Source organism: Pimephales promelas, chromosome 5, assembly GCF_988280905.1.
Source record: "Pimephales promelas chromosome 5, fPimPro1.hap1.1, whole genome shotgun sequence".
In the NCBI taxonomy this organism is placed as follows: domain Eukaryota; kingdom Metazoa; phylum Chordata; class Actinopteri; order Cypriniformes; family Leuciscidae; genus Pimephales; species Pimephales promelas.
The window spans coordinates 20,173,033-20,194,518 of record NC_142773.1 but is presented as its reverse complement, the minus strand read 5'-3'; the positions used below and the strand labels follow the sequence as shown (position 1 = coordinate 20,194,518).

The 21,486-nt window shown below is 36.6% G+C and overlaps 1 protein-coding gene across 4 annotated transcripts in view; it reads right to left on the bottom strand.

Moving 5' to 3' along the window:
• Window positions 1-268: 268 nt before the first annotated feature.
• Window positions 269-21,486, bottom strand: part of kirrel1b (kirre like nephrin family adhesion molecule 1b) — a 48,841-nt gene continuing 27,623 nt past the window's right edge. The window contains exons 3-15 of one of the 4 annotated variants that reach the window (XM_039694837.2): window positions 21,126-21,275; window positions 19,798-19,955; window positions 19,376-19,526; window positions 19,175-19,280; window positions 17,972-18,120; window positions 17,433-17,560; window positions 17,158-17,284; window positions 16,837-16,937; window positions 14,279-14,495; window positions 6,059-6,166; window positions 4,826-4,950; window positions 3,196-3,312; window positions 269-2,681 (exon numbers count right to left, since the gene is read on the bottom strand). In XM_039694837.2, the coding sequence (XP_039550771.2) occupies window positions 2,136-2,681; window positions 3,196-3,312; window positions 4,826-4,950; window positions 6,059-6,166; window positions 14,279-14,495; window positions 16,837-16,937; window positions 17,158-17,284; window positions 17,433-17,560; window positions 17,972-18,120; window positions 19,175-19,280; window positions 19,376-19,526; window positions 19,798-19,955; window positions 21,126-21,275 (2,183 nt within the window). In that variant the 3' untranslated portion in view covers window positions 269-2,135. The remainder of the gene's footprint in view (window positions 2,682-3,195; window positions 3,313-4,825; window positions 4,951-6,058; window positions 6,167-14,278; window positions 14,496-16,836; window positions 16,938-17,157; window positions 17,285-17,432; window positions 17,561-17,971; window positions 18,121-19,174; window positions 19,281-19,375; window positions 19,527-19,797; window positions 19,956-21,125; window positions 21,276-21,486) is intronic. The other 3 variants (XM_039694840.2, XM_039694838.2, XM_039694841.2) reach the window with 3 other exon arrangements.

Genomic DNA, 21,486 nt, shown 5'->3' with positions numbered 1-21,486 from the left:
ATTTTCTGTTGCTCAAATTTTAAACTCTATCCAGATTGAAATTAGATTGTAATGCCCTTTTTTTTCCTCCACTGCATTTATGCATGTTGATTGTGTTGATGTAATACACTTGTTTTACTTTACTTTACTTATCATTTTGAGCTATGTTTGATGCCGTTACTGTATGACAACATGTTACTACGAAATGTGTTTTTTATTTAATATTACTGTGGAAAAATAACCACATTCAATCATAAAAAACATTGTGTAAAAGATGCTGTGGGAAACGTATGGGTCATATTTTTTATTTTACATTTTAAAAGATGAATAAAACAAAAATGAAAAATAGTTAATAAACAATATGAAGTACAGTTTTTTTTTTTACAGGAGTGTGAGGAAATGGATCTCAAGAGTCACACTAAAACATGCTCTCACATTCACACACTTTAAACAGTATTGCACATTCATTCCCTTTCCATCATCAATTTGAACCTCAAATTCATCATCTCCTCATACAGAAAGGTGCCAAAAAAGTCTCAAAATAACCAAGAGACCTAACATGGTTAATGTAAACCCATTTCATAACTGTGTTCACTGTAAAATTTATACTTTATTTCTGTCAAAACTGATTAGTTTCTAATTTGTTGAACAAAACTGTATTGATCATTGCATATTTTGAACGTTAAAGTTTTTTGTTTTTTTTCATACAGACCAAGGGTCAAGTCCTGTAAATTTCATTAGAGTAAGCCTAAATCAAGCCAGATTTAAACTCAACAGCAGAAACACATTCTGGACAATCAGCCTTTCTGCAGAGCAAAGGTTGCCAAGGTTTTTGAGCTCACACAACAAAAGCCCTTTATTTTGCATAAAAGAGATTTTACAGAAACTCAGGATTTGAATGACAAAATTTCTTTTAATTTTAGTATTTCAACTTTGCTCTGATGATCTGATTCAACATCCCTTTCCAGAATTTAGACAAATATACAAATCATGATCATAATTATTTCTAAACAATTTTCTCCTTTACATTGCTCTGACCCCTTGCCACCACCTTAAAAAATACTATAAAAGCGCTTTCAAATGCAATTTAGTTCAGATACAAATATGAAAAAGCACTCTACTCTACTTTGAAAGTGTGAAGGACAAATACACAGACACTTCTTAGAAAGAGATTCATCACATTCAGTTTTTCCTTCTCATCACACGAGCAAACACTCTCTCTCACACACATAGAAACACAAAGCGTCAAACACTCGTGAGGTTTTCTTGGAAGGAGGCAGAGCGTGTGTTCAGAGAAGAGTCTGTAAGCTCACTTTGACACTCTGTGAGTAGCATCCATTTGTTTAAAAAATCCTAAAATGTTACATAAACTCCAGCTTTCAGAGTTAAAAGCACTGGTGGCGTTTACCCAGATACTCACGTCTCCGTCCAATCAGAAGAGTTCAAACTGGCAGCGGACAGCTATTCCTACGAGGAGCTCGGGCAGTGTGAGCAGTGGTGAGTTTTTACACAAGCGATTGTCGACACCTGCGGAATTCTTTAACTGAGTGACTTGTTCTGCGATATCACATTGTGGATTTTACAATCAGTCAATCCCATAATTTATTTCACATCATATTTTATTAAGTTGAGTGATGGGACAGATCAAAACGGGTCTAGTGTCAACTACAATGCATAGCGATCAGGCTTTCACTGGGCTTTACACCCAATAGTTGATGGCTTCTGGGGCCCTCCAGCCTTTTATTGGCTATTCTTTTTTTTAAAAAAAAAACAGCCTTCAACTAATTCACATGGAAAAAAACGTCCAGTAGCTGCTTCGCAGTGTCTGAGATTTTAAAGGTTTGGTTTTGCCACATAAACCCCTCTTGTTCAAAGAAATTTTGGAAAGAAGAGGGAAAGATGATATAGTTGCTTTCTCTCCGCTCAATACTGTGATCTCTTGTGTGTTCCTCTTATACTGCAGTCATTTTGGCACTTTTTTCTCTCCATCATGTTGTTGTAAAGGTAGAAAACGCAGTGTGTGTGTGTGTGTGTGTGTTTGCATATAGTTATACTGGAGAGAGGGTTTTGGACTGTAATACTGCGTAAAAATGAAAGTGTGTACCATGTATTTGCGTCAAAGGAAGTGTTTTTTTGTAGGGAAAAGCGTGTTTGTTTCACACATGAGTCTGCATTCTTTGCGTGTGTCTCTGAGAGTATTCTGTGGGCGGGGTTGAATGTGGAAATTGGGCGGAGCTGGGGTATTTTCCCATGTTAGCGTCTTGGCTTGTCCCTGCCCCCGGTCCCGTAGGATACATTTCATAGGCTGGTCCTCCCTCCAAAGGCGGAGCAAAGCCTAACCTGTATTGAGGTGTCGTAGAATAAGCGTAGCTGTCAAAAGCCAGCGGATTGGTTGATTCCAGCAGGCCACGGTCTCCAGAATAGTCTGTGGTCTTGGAGACTAAGTTGGGCGGGGCTTGGATTTGTGACGCCCTGGCGATGGTGTTAAAATGGACGTATGTGTTGTGAGCCATTCGGGAAGCAGGGCGGGGCTCGTAACGGCCAGGGGGCGCGGGGTGAATGTTGGCCACTGGGCCGGCGGCTGCTGCCGAAACTGAAGCGGGATTCGGTGGCCGGAATTCCTGGTACAGCAGGGAACGGGTAGAGGAACGGACCTCATCATGTGTTGTGGCTCGAACATTGTAATAGCCATTAGTGGGATCCTGAAATGACAAACATATAATATTTCACTGTGATGCACTATGTGTCTGGTTTATATCTTATTAACACCAAACCTTTGAGCAGTAGTGTATCCCTTTGGAATATAATACTTAAAATGACAAGAAAAACAAATGAAAACTGACTAACTGCAATGCGTTTCAATGGACGTGGAAGCAGAGAATGTCCGAGTGTATTGGATTAGCTGCGCACTGTGATTGGCTCATCGTGTTTGAGGGCGTGGCTTAGCCATAGGTCAATTGGGAAAATAACGACACCTTTCAAGAAAACTCACCTCATTTGCTATTGGACAGGCAAAAAGATAGCCCTGCCTTAATCTCACAGTATTGGTTGAGCCAATGTTGCTGTGTTGGGCTGCTTTGAGAGCTTTGATAGCGCCACAGTATTTACCATTTTCACATTTTCTTTGCATATTAAACAATAAACTGGAATTAAAAAAATATATTGCACACTTCAAGTGTAGCATTTTTGTCCATATGCACCTGCTCTGTTTCTTACCTTGGGTTCATACTCCTCCACCTTGGCTTCCTGCGTGTCACTCTGGAGGTCTTGCTTCAGGTCCATGTCATCTTTGAAGGGCTGGGTGGAGGGAGAGAGGGAGACAGAGGGAAGAAACTAAACCATCAAACGACAAAACACACACACGGAGAGAGGGAGGAAGAGAAGGACAGAGAGAGGGAGGAAAACAAGATATCAGCTTTATCAGAGTTGGTGAAGAACAGATGTTCTTTAGTTTGTGATGGCAAGAAAGTCTTTTACCATCAGTCATTTTCTCTTTTACAGTTGTGGATACCGGACACTTTACAAAACTTTAAAAGTGGCTTTCGTTACTCTATGGGATTTCCCTATAGCGCTTCCTAAACTCGCTAGTACATTTATATGCACTTTAATAGTTGGATTTCAGTCGGACTGAAAGGTCATCTAAAAAATTGTACCAGACCAGTTTTTGCCACAGCCTGGCTAAAACATTTGATTGTAGAGATTTTGTAGTGACAGTTACACCATATTCTAATAAACACTGGAAGCTTCCAGTAACTGTAATTTTTACACAGGTAAGTCCACACTGAAAGCAAAAATGCTGCATGAAGGAATATAATCATAAAAATAGCAACATATTTCATATGCTGCTACCATTCAAAAGTTTGAGGTCAGTATGATTTTTTTATTGAATAAAAATTAAGCAAAAAGCAAAAATGCATTAAATTGATACATTTATAGATTTATTATAAAACACTTAAGATTTATATTTCAAATACATGCTGTTCTTTTGATAAACGTTCTATTAATCAAAGAATTCCTGACTAAATGTATCAGTTTCCAGAAAAATATTAAGCCACTCAACCATTTTCAACATTAATAATAATAATACATTTTGAGTCAGCATATTAGAATGATTTCTGAAGGATCATGTGACACTGAAGACTGGATTAATGATGCTGGAAATGTAGCTTTGGCATCACAGGAATAAATTACGTCCTAAAATATATATTCAAATAGAATACGGTTCATTTAAATTGTAAAAAAACTAGGGCTGTGCAAAGATTAATTGCGATTAATCGCATTCAAAATAAAAGTTTGTGTTTACATAATATATGTGTGTGTTCTGTATAATTATTTTGCATATATAAATACATATGCATGCATGTATATATTTAAGAATTATTTGTATGTAAATACTGTATATATATATATATATATATATATATATATATATATACATAATCTATATTATATATAAATATTTTATATAGGAATAAAACATTTTCTTGAATATATACATGCATGTGAGTGTATTTAGAAATACAAAATAATTATACACAACACATATATTATGTAAACATAAACTTTTATTTTAGATGCGATTAATCGCAATTAATCTTTGCATAGCCCTAAAAAAAAAAAAAAAAAAACACACACACACACAAACTTTTTTACCATAACGCCCTCAATTTCTTTTCGCCCTCAAAGTCTTTATTTGATTATATTTTATAGTCAGTAGTCACACAATAGTACGAGACTTTGGTATCTAATAGTAGACTAATAGTATACTCTAGACTAATAGTATCTAGTCTAAACGATGTTAAATCAGACAGCCTGATCTACTCTAGTTTATGCTATAGATACTCACAGAATACATAGCCTTTACCATTCGAGTGGCTGTGGAAGCGCTGGCGGCCTCTTCCTCAAGACTGTGCGTCTCCTTGTTGACCGTTTCCACCTTAATGTCTGGCTTCAGCGTGACTCCACGACGACCTGGAAACATACAGTAACAGATCACTGACACATGCTTCACATGTTTTATCAATGCACTTCCATTAAATCACAGCAGTTAATAGGCATTGGTCTGAAAGCAAGATTATTATCTGTCATTTTATTGTTACCTCAAACTGAACCTACTGCAACCTTTGTGTTAGCAGGCTGTTCTATAAAAGGTAGGGCACATAAATCTTTATCACGTCTCATTAAAAAAAATATTTTGTAAATAATCATTTATTGAAGGAGTTTCACCGCACTCACGCAAAAAATAAATAAACTGTTTGCACATTTAAAACCTTAAAGCAAATTTAATCACCAAGCTTTCGGTCAAAAGACCATCCCCCTTGATGCCCTGAGGATGGTCCTTTGACCGAAAGCTTGGTGATTAAATTTGCTTTAAGGATTTAAGTGTGCGGACAGTTTATTTATTTTTTGGTATATCACAATTTATTAAAAAAAACAAAATGCATAAACCATTTTTAAATATATGATGAATCTATTTAAGCCTGTCAAAAAGTTTCACTTTTATCAGTCAATACTGAAATGTAGATAAATGTCTAGATGTTTGACTTTTAAGTTTATGATTCTCATTGATGATGTTAAAAGAAGTTTATCAACTATGTTCATAAATATAAATGCATACGAATATAAATACTTCCCACATCAAATATCTCACTTTATCTCATTGCATACAACTGTGAGGGAAGTGAGGGAAGCATTATTTAATTGTCATGGCAATAGTTTATAATAAAAATAAATAAAAAATACTTATTTTTGAAAATTATAAATAAATTTAACGTATATATTACTATATTATTTAAATATATAATGTATCATATTTTCCTCTTGATTTCAGGATGAAATATCATGTTCTTGACTGGCTTGGCTTTATTCTTTTTCTGTCTTCTAGCCACACGGGGCGTCAAACTATAATCAAGCGTCATCCACTGAATTGAATTACAGAGCATTGCCTTTAAATGCATAAGTAGATTTATTTTCTTGAAATCTGAAGCCCAGTGATATATTAGACAACTTCATCACAAACAAATGAACAAGAAACACAGATGCACACACAGAGCCACATACATATACACAGTGTACTCACTGCCTTTGCGTTGTCGATACAGATAGAATATCAGAGCAAACAGGAGGAGCAGAAGCAAAATGGAAGATCCAACAGATCCACCTGCTATCACACCTACAGGCACTATATCTGAGAGAGAGAGAGACGGGTATAAACATACAGACACTATACATGAGAGATACATGAGACAGGTATTAAAAACGGACACTTATATAGATACTATACAGATGCAAAGACAGATATTATATCTACTGCCACTGTTTCTGTGAGAGAGAGACAGGAATTATACAACAGATGATATACAATTGAGAAAGAGGGGCGTAATACCTACAGGCACTATGTCTGAGAAAAAGACCAAAAGATGTTGTGAGAGAAAGACTGGAAAATACCCATGAGAAAGAGACAGACATACTATTTCCCTACACTGCCCTGCAGAGTTTCTATCAAACCTGCTTTAGTCTGTGATTTTCAAGTGATCCTGAAGAGCTTGACTAGCTGGTTGACTAGCTGACTCTGCAGGACAGTGGGCCTCCAGCAGTGTTGAAGTCCTATGCTCTACGTGATATGCAGTGATGGAGGAAGTACTGAATCTCAGTACTTAAGTAAAAGTACAAATAACCAGATAAATATTTACTTTAGTAAAAGTAGAAGTAACACAATGACAACCATACTTAAGTAAAAAGTAAAAAGTACCTGATTTTAAATGTACTTTAAGTATTAAAAGTAAAAGTACTTGCATAATTTATTTTCTTAATGTCTATTTTCTAATGATTAATAAAACATTTAATTCTAACTCATTCAACCTAATACTCCTATAATGATGTTCAATAATGATGGAAAAAAAAGTCACCATTTCTGAAACAAGCTTGCAATTAGGCAAAATACACATCATGCTTATCCTTACTATATGTTAATAACTATGGCAGTAAACGCGATTAATTTATGGTGTAATTCTGAACCTCTTGACTTGCCATAATCCTAACCAAACGTATATTACACACGGTGCATTTCCTATGCACGTAAAAACTAATTTTCGCGTATAAATTGCACTATAAACGCACTGCGTGCGAGACGCATTTGGTGTGACCGGGTTGATATACCTAGAGCCTCCATTTTTGCACTCAGGTTTAAGTCTCATGGCCCTCTATCAGAATCCAGAGTTTCAAGAAGATCAGAGAAACTCAAAATTTCGACCCCCTCCCTCAAAAAAAAAAAAAGACAGTGTTACCCCTGTTGTTGTTGTTTTTGTTTTTTTTTTGTGCGAAAAAATATGTTTCTCCAATCTTCTTGAAACTCTGGATTCTGATAGAGGGCCATGAGACTTTTATAATGAGATATTTATAATGGCATAAATGCTACGTGGTATCTCAATATCTCAGCTCTGGAAGGGTCTAGAGCCTCCATTTTTGCATTTAGGTCTAAGTCTCATGGCCCTCTATCAGAATCCAGAGTTTCAAGAAGATTGGAGAAACTCGACCCCCCCCCCCCAAAAAAAAAAAACGACAGTGTTACAGGTGTTGTATATCCGAGAGAGAGAGGTATTGTATCTACAGGTGTTATATATCTGAAAGAGAGACAGGTATTATATCTGCAGGTCTATATCTATATCTCCGAGAGAGACAGGTATTATATCTACAGGTCTATATCTATATCTCAGAGAGAGACAGGTATTGTATCTACAGGTGTTGTATATCTGAGAGAGAGACAGGTATTGTATCTATGTTCTTTTATATCTATTGTATCTATGGTATTGTTCAGGTCTTGGAGCTAGTGTAGTTGACTGCGCCATCACTGACATGGACCCATCCTCCTTCAATGCATTCACTGTCAAACAGCAAACTCCGCTTTCTGACCATAACCAAACTAACATTTATATCAAAACGCGTCACACACCAGAACAAAACAGACTGGAAACCTGCCGAATGTATCAGGTCCAGCAGAGATACAAATGGGCTCTAGACAGCGCAGACAAGTTTGTCCAAGCCCTCAGTTCTGAAGAACTAAAAAAAAAAAATCAAATAAATACATTTATTACTAAGAAATTTGAAACAACTAAAGATGGTCTTAATTCGGCTACAAATGAAATCAATAACATATTTAATAAAGCAGCACAGAAAATTGAATTGAAAAAGAAAGGCAAAAAATACACAAAAAATACTCCAAAAGATGAAAAATGGTTTGACTCAGACTGCAAAACATTGAAAAAAACAACTTAGAAAGTTATCAAATCTGAAACATAAAGAACTGAATACTTTTTAAAACTAAAAATATATAAAGACACAATTAGAGTGAAGAAGCAACACCATCTGACTAAAAGTATAGAAGAACTAGAACACTCAATAAATCAGAATCAGTTCTGGGATATGTGGAATAATCTGAGCACCGCTAAACCACAAGACCTACCAATACAAGATGGAGAAATTTGGACAAATCATTTTGAAAACTTATACAAAGAAATCCCATCAAAACAACTAAATGACAATTATAATCGGATCACACAAAATCTACAAACTGATGAAGAGACAATTAAAAATAATCAAAATCCACTTGACTTCCCAATTACACATGAAGAATTGGCAAACAAACTCAAAAGCCTAAAAGGAAATAAATCTTGTGGTCCTGACAGCATTCTAGGTGTGATGCTGAAACACAGCACACCGGAGCTGCAGGTGGCGCTGCTCAAACTGTTCAACATCGTACTCCGTTCAGGCTGTTTTCCTGACATCTGGAGCCAAGGACTTATTACCCCAATTCACAAGAGTGGAAATAAATTAGACCCTAATAATTTCAGAGGCATTTGTGTGAGCAGTAATCTGGGGAAGTTATTTAGCAGTATTTTAAACAATAGAATTGTAAACTTCCTGAATGTCCTGAGCTCGAGTCAGATTGGCTTCATTCCAAAACACAGAACTACTGACCACATTTACACCCTACACACCCTAATCAATAAACACGTAAAACAGACCAAAAACGGAAAAAATATTTTTCAAAAAAGCATTTGATTCTATTTGGCACAACGGATTATATTACAAACTTTTACAAAGTGGTGTAGGGAGTCAAGTCTATGACATTATAAAATCAATGTATTCGAACAACAAATGTGCAATACGAATTGGCAACAAACATACAAAATTCTTTACCCAAAAGAGAGGAGTGCGGCAGGGCTGTAACCTGAGTCCAACGCTGTTCAACATCTACATTAATGAACTAGCGGTGCAGTTGGAGCAGTCTACAGGCCCTGGACTCACCCTACAGGACAGGAGCATTAAGCTCTTGCTGTACGTAGACGACCTGGTGCTGCTGTCACCCAGTGCACAGGGACTACAGCAGCACCTGGACCTGCTGCACAACTACTGCTAGAACTGGGCCCTGGCAGTCAACCTCACAAAGACCAACATTATGGTCTTTCAGAAGAAGCCCAGATGTCAGGAACACAGATACCAGTTCAGTCTAGGCAGCACCGGCCTAGAGCACACGATGCAGTACACTTACCTCGGCCTGGTCAACACTGCATCGGGGAGTTTCAGTCTGGCAGTGAATGCTCTTAAAGATAAAGCTCGCAGAGCTCTATACGCCATTAAGAAGAAATTCCAAAACTCTGAATTACCGATTCCAATCTGGTGTAAAATCTTTGATAGTGTGATTCAGCCCATTGCGCTGTATGGAAGTGAGGTGTGGGGTCCACTCAGTGATCAGAGCTACACTAGATGGGACAGACATCCAACAGAAGCCCTACACACAGAATTCTGCAAAATGATACTAAAACTGCAAAGGAAAACACCCAATAATGCGTGTAGGGCAGAATTAGGCCGATTCCCATTGATTATTAATATGCAAAAAAGATCCCTCAAATTCTGGATGCATCTAATATCAAGTCCCACAGAATCGCTACATTTTAAAGCACTACAGACCCAAGAACTGAACCCCGAAAAGAGTCTCCTCAGTCAGCTGGTCCTGAGACTCACTAACCCGACTAACCCTACTAACACTCACCAGTCTCAGACCAGCACTGCTCCTCACACACACACACACACACACACATCAGAATAAACCAAATTACTAAACAGTCTAAAAATACATATCTGGAACATTGGGATCAGGAAACCAAAACACAAAGTAAACTACAATTCTATCGAAATCTGAAATCAAATTATGAAATGGAGGAATATCTCCAGAGTGTGCGAGACACAAAGCAGAGACAGATCCTGAGCAAGTACAGGCTGAGTGAACACAGTCTAGCCATCGAGACCGGCAGACACAGAAAGAGCTGGGTACCCCGAGAGCAAAGGGTGTGTGTTCAGTGTAGGACAGGAGAGATCGAGAGAGAGACACACTTCCTCCTCCACTGCCACAAATACAGCTCGATCAGAGACCTCTACTTCAATAAACTTAATAACTTAATACACAACTTTACAACCATGACTGAAGTAGAGCAGATAAAGATAATACTAGGAGAGGGACAGACCGCAGCACTGACTGCCAGATACGTGTGTGCGAGCCACAGCCTGAGAGACAGTAGGTGAATGTGTGTGTGTGTGACCTCAGTGTGTTTCCCTAATGTCCATCACAGTGACCCTTAGTAATGTGTCTATGCGTGTATATATATATATATATATATATATATATATATATATATATATATATATATATATATATATATATATATGTTAAAACACTGTGGTATCAAACGTTCATAGAATTTATAATCTGTTACACAGTTATTTTTTGCAATTAATTTAATTTGTACATTTCTATTTAAGTTGTTAAAATACTTTGTTTTTATTGATGTCTTCACTATACTATGTGTTACAAGCTTTGGCAATATTGTAATATGTACAGTCATGCCAATAAAGCAATTTGAATTGAATTGAATTGAGAAAGAGACAGGTATTGTATCTACAGGTGTTATATATCTCAGAGAGAGACAGGTATTATATCTACAGGTGTTATATATCTCAGAGAGAGACACGGTAGATACGTGAAGTCCTGTCACGAAGAAAGAGCCTCCAGCAGGATAGAGACTACAAACTACACACCTAGAGACACTGTGTAAATATTAGTAGATTGAACTTTTTATTGCAATGTTTATCTCCACGAAGAAAAAAAAAAAAAAACTTTACTTTATTTTTATTATTTTTTATTTAACTATTTACTTATTTATATTCTATAGTGTTCTGAATGCTTTGGCAATGTAAAGATTTCTTTAACCATGCCAATAAAGCTATTTGAATCTTGAATCTTGAATCTTGAGAGACAGGTATTATATCTACAGGTGTTGTATATCTGAGAGAGAGACAGGTATTATATCTACAGGTGTTATATATCTGAGAGATAGACAGGTATTATATCTACAGGTGTTATATATCTGAGAGAGAGACAGGTATTATATCTACAGGTGTTATATATCTGAGAGATAGACAGGTATTATATCCACAGGTGTTATATATCTGAGAGATAGACAGGTATTATATCTACAGGTGTTATATATCTGAGAGAGAGACAGGTATTATATCTACAGGTGTTATATATCTGAGAGAGAGACAGGTATTATATCTACAGGTGTTATATATCTGAGAGAGAGACAGGTATTATATCTACAGATGTTGTATATCTGAGAGAGAGAGAGAGACAGGTATTGTATCTACAGGTGTTATATATCTGAGAGAGAGACAGGTTTTAAATCTACAGGTGTTGTATATCTGAGAGAGAGAGAGAGAGAGAGAGAGAGAGAGAGAGAGAGAGAGAGAGAGAGAGAGAGAGAGAGAGAGAGAGAGAGAAGCAGCTGTCTAGGCAAATTATTCTGCAGCATTCTCAATAAAAGAATGCTAGATTTCATTGAGGAACACTCCATCTTAAGTAAAAGCCAGATTGGTTTCCTCCCAAAACACTGCACCACTGATCATATACAGTATATACACCTTACACACATTAATTAATAAACATGTACACCAAACTAAAAATGGTAAAATATTCTCGTGTTCCATTGATTTCAGAAAAGCTTTTGATTCTATTTGGCATGAAGGTCTCTTTTACAGACTTCTACAATGTGGTATAGGGGGCAAAATTTATGATCTAGTTAAATCTATGTATTTAGAAAATATGTGTGCTGTTAAAATTGGCAACGAACAAACTGATTTCTTCACCCAAAGACGAGGTGTTCGGCAGGGTTGCAATTTAAGTCCAACATTATTTAATATATACATCAATGAGCTTGCTGTTGAGTTAGATCAATGTGCTGCTCCTGGCCTCTCCCTTCTAGATCGAGAGGTGAAGTCCCTGTTTTATGCTGACGATCTTGTTCTACTGTCTCCTACTAAACAAGGATTACAGCAACAGCTAGACATCGTAGAAAAGTACTGTCAGAACTGGGCTTTGGCTGTAAATATGAAGAAAACCAATAACATGATCTTCCAAAAACGCCCAAAATGTCAGGAGAACAAACATCAATTCACCATCAATAATGATGTCATTGAACACAGCATGAGCTATACCTACCTTGGTATAACCATATCAGCATCAGGGAGTTTCAACATGGCAGTGAATGAACTAAAAGAAAAAGCTCGAAGAGCTATACATGCAATTAAGAGAAAATTCTATAACTTCCAAATTCCAATTAAAATCTGGCTTAAAATATTTGACAGTGTCATCCAGCCCATTGCGCTATATGGTAGTGAAATAAGGGGTCCACTCAGTCATCAGAGCTATACCCGTTGGGACAAACACCCAACAGAATCTCTTCATGCAGAATTTTGCAGATACATTCTACACGTACACAGAAACACACCAACAAATGCATGCAGAGCAGAATTAGGCAGATACCCCCTGATAATTAACATCCAAAAGAGATCACTCAACTTTTTTAACCACCTGAAATCCAGCCCCCAAAACACACTTCACTCCAAGGCCCTCCGAACCCAGGAGCTGAGCCCAGAAAAGAGTCCCCTATGTCAACTGGTACTAAGACACACTGACCCACATCAGAGACAGTCTGAGCAGCCTCAGAACAACACTGCCTTCCACACACCAATCAGAGTCAAGCAAATTATAGCACAATGCAAAGAAACCTATCTGGAACATTGGAAAGAAGAAACTAAAAGCCAAAGTAGACTAGAATGTTATCTGACCCTAAAAAAAGAATGTAAATTAGCAGAATATCTCTCCACTGTCAGAGATAGAAAGCAGAGACAGATCCTAACCAGCTACAGGCTCAGTGATCACAAACTGGCAATTGAAACAGGAAGACACAAAAAATTGTGGCAACCAAAAGAAAATAGAACGTGTGATCACTGTTTGACAGGTGAGGTTGAGACGGAGATGCACTTTCTCCTAAAATGTGAAGCGTTCAAAGACACAAGGAACCTTTACTTTAACAAATTTAACTATATAATCCCAAATTTCAAAGACCTGGGTGACATTTCTAAATTAATCTTTCTCCTAACAAAACTTATCTTGCTGCCCAATATATACAAACATGCCACAACCTGAGGGGCAGTGAGTGAGTGATCGACACACACACAGATATATCCAGATATTGTGTTAAATGTTTGTGTATATGTGTGTGTGTGTATGTATGTGTGTATATATATATATATGTATATATGTGTATGTATATATATGTATATACTGTATATATATATATATATATATATATATATATATATAGTATTTATACATTTTGTATATGCTTTGGCAACATTGTTTGAAAAACTTTCATGCCAATAAAGCCCCTTTGAATTTGAATTTGAGAGAGAGAGAGAGAGAGAGAGAGAGAGAGAGAGAGAGACAGGTATTGTATCTACAGGTGTTATATATCTGAGAGAGAGACAGGTATTGTAAATACAGGTGTTACACTCTATATCTGAAATACACCTACACACACTATGTCTTAGAGAGAGAAACAGGTAATATGTCTACTAGACCATATACTCTATATCTGAGAGAAAGACACTTACAGTGACTTTATCTGACAAAAACAGGTATTATATCTACAACCGTTCTGTATTTGAGAGAAAGACCCCTTTCAGACACTAGATCTAAAAAAAGTGACCGGTATTATATGACTTGTATAACTGAAAGAAAGATACCAACAGACTATATATATCTCCTTGCTTGTGTGTGGATGCTAGAGATAGAAAGATAGATAGATATTATACCTACAGACAATGTATCTGACACAGAAAGAGAATGACACAGGTCAGTAACATTAGACTGCATCAGTGTTTTTTTTTTCTTTTCTCTGACCTGTCTCCTCCAAGGTGATGATCATGGTTCCTGGTCCAAAGGCGTTCCATGCCGTGCAGTTGTAAGTGGACTGAAAGTCGGACTCCATGACATTATTGATGGTGAGCGTGGACAGAACGGCGCCCCCTTGTGATGCAGGTCTGCTCTGCTCCACTGTGTACCTCTCCAACAGCGTCCCTCTCTCTTTTTCCCACACATTCTCCTTCCAGGCCCAAACCTGCAGAAAAAACATTAATGCATTAACACACACATATACACTTTAGTAAACAGCGACATGGGAATGTCATACAATTTTTTAAAATGCATTAAAAAAATGCATACACAGGCAGGTGTTTACATCTTTTAGTATTTTGCTCTGAACTGTGGGAGAGCAGATAGTTCATACAAAATGAACAACACTCCATAAAATATTCACAGCGCTAATGTCCCTCTCAAACTGACAGCAGAGGGAGCGAGATCGGGGGGAGCAAAAGGAAGGACGAGAAGATGAGGAACAAAAGCATATGGCCTGCTCGCCTTTCCTCTCCTCGCACCTTCTTTCCTCATTCATTCCATTATTCATTATTTCATAAGTACAGTCTTCACATTAAGGCCAGTCCTGGTGTGTCATGTCTCATTTTCCAGAGAGCGTTCAGAGAGCGTACACAGAGAGAGAGAGAGATGACTGAAGTCATTAAACTTAAGCACAGCAGAACTCTTATGGGCAAATATATTTTTCATTTCATTGTTATCTCCTTTAATAGCTTGCTTGACTTTTGTTTCATTTTATTTTATTTGTCATACTTATAAACCATCCCTTGTTTATTTTTTTAATACTTGAATTTGTTTCCCCTATTTTCACTTTATTTTACTTTTTTGGCAAAATAAAACATTTAAGTTGTATTATTTGTTAATATTTGTTTTTATTTATTTACTTTTTTTTTTTTTTTTTACTTTTTCTTATCTTTATTTAAAAAAAAATATATATATATATATATATATATACATACTTTTTTAAATATTTTTTTTGATTTGCTAATTCTACTTGTTTACTGCTTTTACACTATTTGGCACACACAGCAGTATTTATTGTACCAACAAAGCATGTTAAAATAGAGAAAGGAAAAAGAGTGACTCGAAAATTAAAAAGAGGAGGAGGGCAACTAGAGGACAGGTGGAAGGCAAAGAGAGAGAGAAAGAGAGCGAGAGAGAGAGAGAAGGAAAGAGGAAAAGAGGCAGAGCGCTGAGTAAAGTGCTGAGATTGTTAAAAGCTCACTCATTTGTCTGTCATGTCGCGTCGCCTTCCGGTGATAATCGACACTGAAAGGTACAGGACTTTGTTCAGCGCCGTCACTCTTTTTCTTCCCCTTCCCCGTCAGCTCACCTCATCTTTCATGTCTCAGTTGATATCTTCTTGACCTCTATTTTGTACGCTTCCTTTGTTATTGCTCTCTTTCTCTCTCCAGTATTCAAGTATGGTGTAAAGATGATAAAAGAAGGATGACTAAAACAAGTACAGTAAGAGACACATTAAGAGGGACAGTATATATACTTAAAGCTACTGTATGTCCTCTCTGTGCCATTAGTGCCAAGAAACAACATTGAAAGCCCAGAGAAATTATTTCAGTGATGCATAACCAGAATTTCCTACACCTAACAAAGGAAGAATTAGCCCCACATCAACTTTAAAGCTCCTTTAAGAAAAATGTTATTATTTTATTTCACATGCATTTTTGCAGTGTCTGATGGATGCATGAAATTGTCTGCTGTAAATCAAAGCATGCCTCGTGTGCTCTCTTTAGACAGTCAGGAATTTGTTGGATCTGCATGCTAGCACAGGTTAAAATCACACGCTTTAATAAACATGATAAAAAAGGCTGTGTGACTATGAGGAATGATTACCAGAAACTGAAATGTTGCGGCCGACTAGTCTACTAGTACACTGACAACTATACATATTCTCTTCATTAGGATGTGGATATAGCAACTGTTCAAGTGTCAAGTAATTTTCATTCATAATGTTTCTCCTTAAACCCGATATAAAATGTCATACTGTAATGTATTGGCGCTCATAACCGGTAGTGTATAACACTTAAGCAAGCTTAAGTGTTAAATACCCGTTTGGCATGACATAGAAGAAAGCGGAAAGCTTTGTGTAACGATAGGCTTTTAAAATACTCCCTAACCTTGCTCATCTTTCTCTGAACCCGCCGCAAGCACCACAGAGAAAACCAACACGAGCCAAAATCTGATGTAAAACTAAACGTTAATATACATTTTTTTTATTATTATTTTTAAATAATTATTTTAAATTATAATTATTTTTAATGTTGCACACATTAAATATGCAAAAAATGTAGACCTAAACGACTAGTATTTCCAAGTCGACTAGCAGCAGCAGTTTTGTTTTATCGACTAGTCGAATAGTCTCGCAAATCCCTACCGTACGCAAGTTTGAGGGACTTTTTTTATTTTTAATTAAATTCTCTTTAGCTCTTGTTGATTATCCCTCTGCATGCCGACCCCTGCTGTAATAAAAGCTGTGAGGATGTACAGTATAGAGTGGGATTTCAACTCACGATTTTGTCCGGCGGAGGGGTGCTTGCTATGTAGCACTTTATTTCCCCCTTCTCTCCTCTTACGGCATACTGGACTGGCTCACTCGAGATGATTGGAGGACCTGAACAGCCAATCACATCACAGGAGAGTCATCTCATGATTTTAGCACTCTTGTGCAAGCATAGTTTTAAAAATGATGTCATCTTGTATAATAAACAAAGTCAATAAGACTTGCGTTATGTGAGTAGATGATGATGCACTTTTCAACTGTGGAAAAGTTTTTGAATTGCAGGTTCACTCATGTGAATTTTTGCAATGAAGTACTTTTGTGTGTTACTGACCATTGACTGTAAGAGTGACCTCTGTCTCGCCGACGCCGATTCTGGGGACGATGGCTTTACACACATACTGTCCTGCATCTGTTTGACTCACAGACTTCAGAAATAACTGATTACTATTGCTGAGAACCTAAACAACAATGGAATAAAGAAAAATAGACAATGTTAAAAGTGGTCCATGCAACACTTTTGTACTTGTGTAACAGACAGTGTATGTTAAGCCCCCACAATTTTTTTTTAAAGGTGAGTGCACCCGGTAGAACCCTGTGTGGACTAACCATACTGGAGCCCTTCTTGGTCCATGTGAGGGTGAGTGGGGGATTTCCTGACCATTTACAGTTGAGTGAGACATCAGAGTCGACGTCCACTGCTATAGGCCTTGGCTCCACCACCAAAATTGGACCAACTACAGGAGAGAAAATGTTGTTAACAACAACAATTCAGAAGATGATTTTAAGTTAAAATAACTATATATTTATGGACCACTAAAACAGACAAAAAAAATCTAACTTGAACTGAAAAACAAAACCATGAAATAAAAGTTGCTAAAATTTAATTGAAATTTTGCACAATGGCATCAGAATAAGTTCAATCTGCTTTTTAAGAAACACATTTACCGATGTGTGGATGTGGAAATGGTGTTTTATATATAGATATGTCAAATCAGAGCACACTGAAAAATACGACTTTATTTTTTTTTTAAATCATATTGAAATAAAAACATAATTTGCACAGTTACACTGCTACAGTAAGCACTGGCAAACACATACAGTCTAACATAAACCCATAAATAGACATGTGGTGGATAGATACTCACAGTGAACGTCCACCAATATACTGACGTTAGTGCTGCCCACTGCATTAAAGACCAGGCAGGACACGGGCTCGGTGAAGAACGAGTGATCAGCTGTCGTCTCAAACACACTTTCTCTTGCTCCGTCCAAAATCACGCCCCCTTTAGCCCACCTACAACACACCAGGGTTATTATAGTTAACTAAACCTAAAATGTAAAATGTAAATTTGAATTATTTGAAATAAATTCAATATTTAAAAAAAAATTAAAAAAATTTAAATATTGCAAATACTAATATAAAAATAACAAACACACAACAAAATTACTAAAACATTACAGTAACTACAATTAAACTAAACCTGAAAATATCTTTTTTATTTTTTTTATAAAAAAATCATTAATAAAATATTCTCTTAACATTCTTAGCCTAAAATTAACTTTTTGCTACATGATTTATTATATTTATATAAATATTTTTTTTTTACCAGAAATAAAACTGTTTATGCAAAAACAGGTATGACACCAAAGTTAAAGATACCAGTGAAAATTCACAATTACAAAGTAATCAAATGTAAAATAGCAACTGCATAGTCTTCACTGTATAAATGAAATAAAAAAATTATATTCAGCCAAGAGCAGTGAGTGATTTTTCTTTCTTTTATTGTTTGATTAACATTAAGGACACTTACAGCAGCAGGTATATATTAGGCTGTGACTTTAAAAGCTACACAGATCAAATATACTGATACACATGCATTTTCTTTACATTTACATTTATTCATTTAGCTGACACTTTTATCCAAAGCGACTTACAATTGCTATATGTCAGAGGTTGCACGCCTCAATTTTCTTTATTTTCTTTATCAACTGTTTACTTAAGACATAACTGACTACGTTTACGAGGAGACTCTGCAATAAGCGCATTTTCAAGCGCAAGCAGACTGAGTTTCCTTTCACATCTTCTTGCGCTCTAATATTTCAACTGTCCAGAGCGTCGTTCACGTTCGTTCATGTTCATCTTTTCTTACAGTAACATTGCATTGCCAGATGTCATAAAAATATTACCGGCCAACTGGCGATTAACACCGCTTTATATACTCACCAACACAGATTTTCGCATTTGGTGCTCGGTGAGTGTCAATTTAAGGCCTTGACTCCATCACACATATAAACAAGTAGAGCACATCACTGAGATCAGCACACACACCCACACTACACACACTAACCTATAGCCCATAATGGGAGGGTTGGCAGTGGCCTGGCAGGTAAATGTAACTCGCTCTCCTTCTAGAACCGATCGAGGCTCTATTGACAGAATGACTGTAGGAGGATCTGGAGAGAGAGAGTGAGAGGTCATCAGGGTTCTTTCTGTGGATATACACTATGCTAGTACAGCCATATAGATATATGCAAGCACAAACACTTACGGTGGACATTGAGAGTGATAGTGGCTCTCTTCCCCAGGGGGGCGGCAAGATTTGAGGCCACACAGGTGAAATTTCGTCCTGTGTCTGTGTCCACTGGCTGGATCTCCAGATAACTCTTTGTGGTCACCCTCTTCCTGTCAGATAACACCTCCTGATAGATAGATAGATAGATAGAGATAGATAGATAGATAGATAGATAGATAGATAGATAGATAGATAGATAGATAGATAGATAGATAGATAGATAGATAGATAGATAGATAGATAGATAGATAGATAGATAGATAGATAGATAGATAGATAGATAGATAGATAGATAGATAGATAGATAGATAGATAGATAGATAGATAGATAGATAGATAGATGACTATGTTCTCATGCATCTGATCATCGTGCCATATTTGCTTGTGTCTTCACTCACAGTGCTGGTATGGGCTCCCTCCACTATGATCCCATCTTTGAACCATTCTATCGTTGACAGTGGCTTTGCTCCTCGAGACACACAGGTGAGGTTATATGAGCTTCCTGCCGTCAGCAGGATCTCTGGAGAGCCCTCGATAACAGGACCTTCAGGGGGGACTACACAGACACACAGATAATATACTGAAAGTGACACACTGAGCACACAGATAACATTTATAAATACTGATGTATATAATATTCCAATTGGATAAAATGTATTTTGTTCTCTGCGAATAATGTGTTTTATACACTGCCATCCAAAGGTTTGGGGATCAATATAATTTATTTTATATGTACTTTTATTCAGAAAGGATGCATTAAATTGAACAAAAGTGATAGTATAAATAAATAAATGCTGTTCTTTTGAACTTTCGATTCATCAAAGAATCCTAAAAAAATTATCACAATTAAGCAGCATATTATAATATTTTACATTTTTATATTTTGCATATTATTTTTATTAAACATTTTATTCATAAACATCAAAAGAAACTTCCTTCAAAAATATTTAAAAATCTTACCGGCCCCAAACCTTTGAATGGAGGTGAATGTGTGGAACGTTTAAGTACTGCATTGTTTCACTCGTGTTGGTAGTAATGTAACTAAAGTGATTAGATTTTTCAATAATGTCTGTGTAATGGCAATGTACACCTATTGTATATCATGGCAGAAAAGCTTCACATGAATAAAAAGAGACATAGAGAGAGGGAGAAAGTAGATAATTAAATTGCTCCGAGGCAATAGAGCAGCATCTCTTGAGCTGCTATTAGTGTCTCTACAAAAGCTAAATAAAGAAAACCGAATGCATTCTTTAGAAAGAGACTTCCTGTATCGGTGGCTCGGACTGGAATACTAGTGTATAATTCACTGTGCATTCATGCATACTTTTTTAAAATGAAAAATTACATGTATGTAACAATGAAGAATTTAAACAGTAGAACAGTAAACAGTATTACAAAGTTGTCACATGACCTCATTAAATTTCTGCAGAAATCTCATAAATAAAAATGACTTTGACTTTTGCATACAATTTTGTATAAAAGCGCAATTCGACCAAATAATGCTTGACAAAAGAGATTTAGGTTTATTCATCAAACTGAAAATGGAAAGTCATGTTGGATGCATTGCATTGTGGGGTAGAGTATTCCACACAGTGTGTTGGTGTATACTGAAATGCACAGGAATTTCAAATAAAGAAAGGTGCATACATCTCATATTATATACATTGTAAAAAAAGAAGCTAAAAATGTTAGTATGCTATTCTGAACATATTCCATGTGTACTCACTCAGAACAGTGAGTTTAGCTCTTCTGGACCTCAGAGCGGCTTCAGTGGCCTGACACTCGTACAGCGAGTCATCGGTCAGGTCTGCTGACGTGATCTCCAGATTATACTGCCCAACATCCAGGATGCGTAAAACACGGTACCGCGGCCATGCTGAAAAACACACCATTACACTTTAACACAATAAACTGCCAAATATTTGTTTTATACATTTATCATTTTAGATGCAGATGTAACTGTGCTGCAAATGTCCCAGCATAGTTTATACAATCCGATATGGGTATATTTATATACGGTCTGTATGTCTTGAGAGCATGAATGTCCCTATTTCATGTATTTCCCCCCATAATAATTATTAATCTCA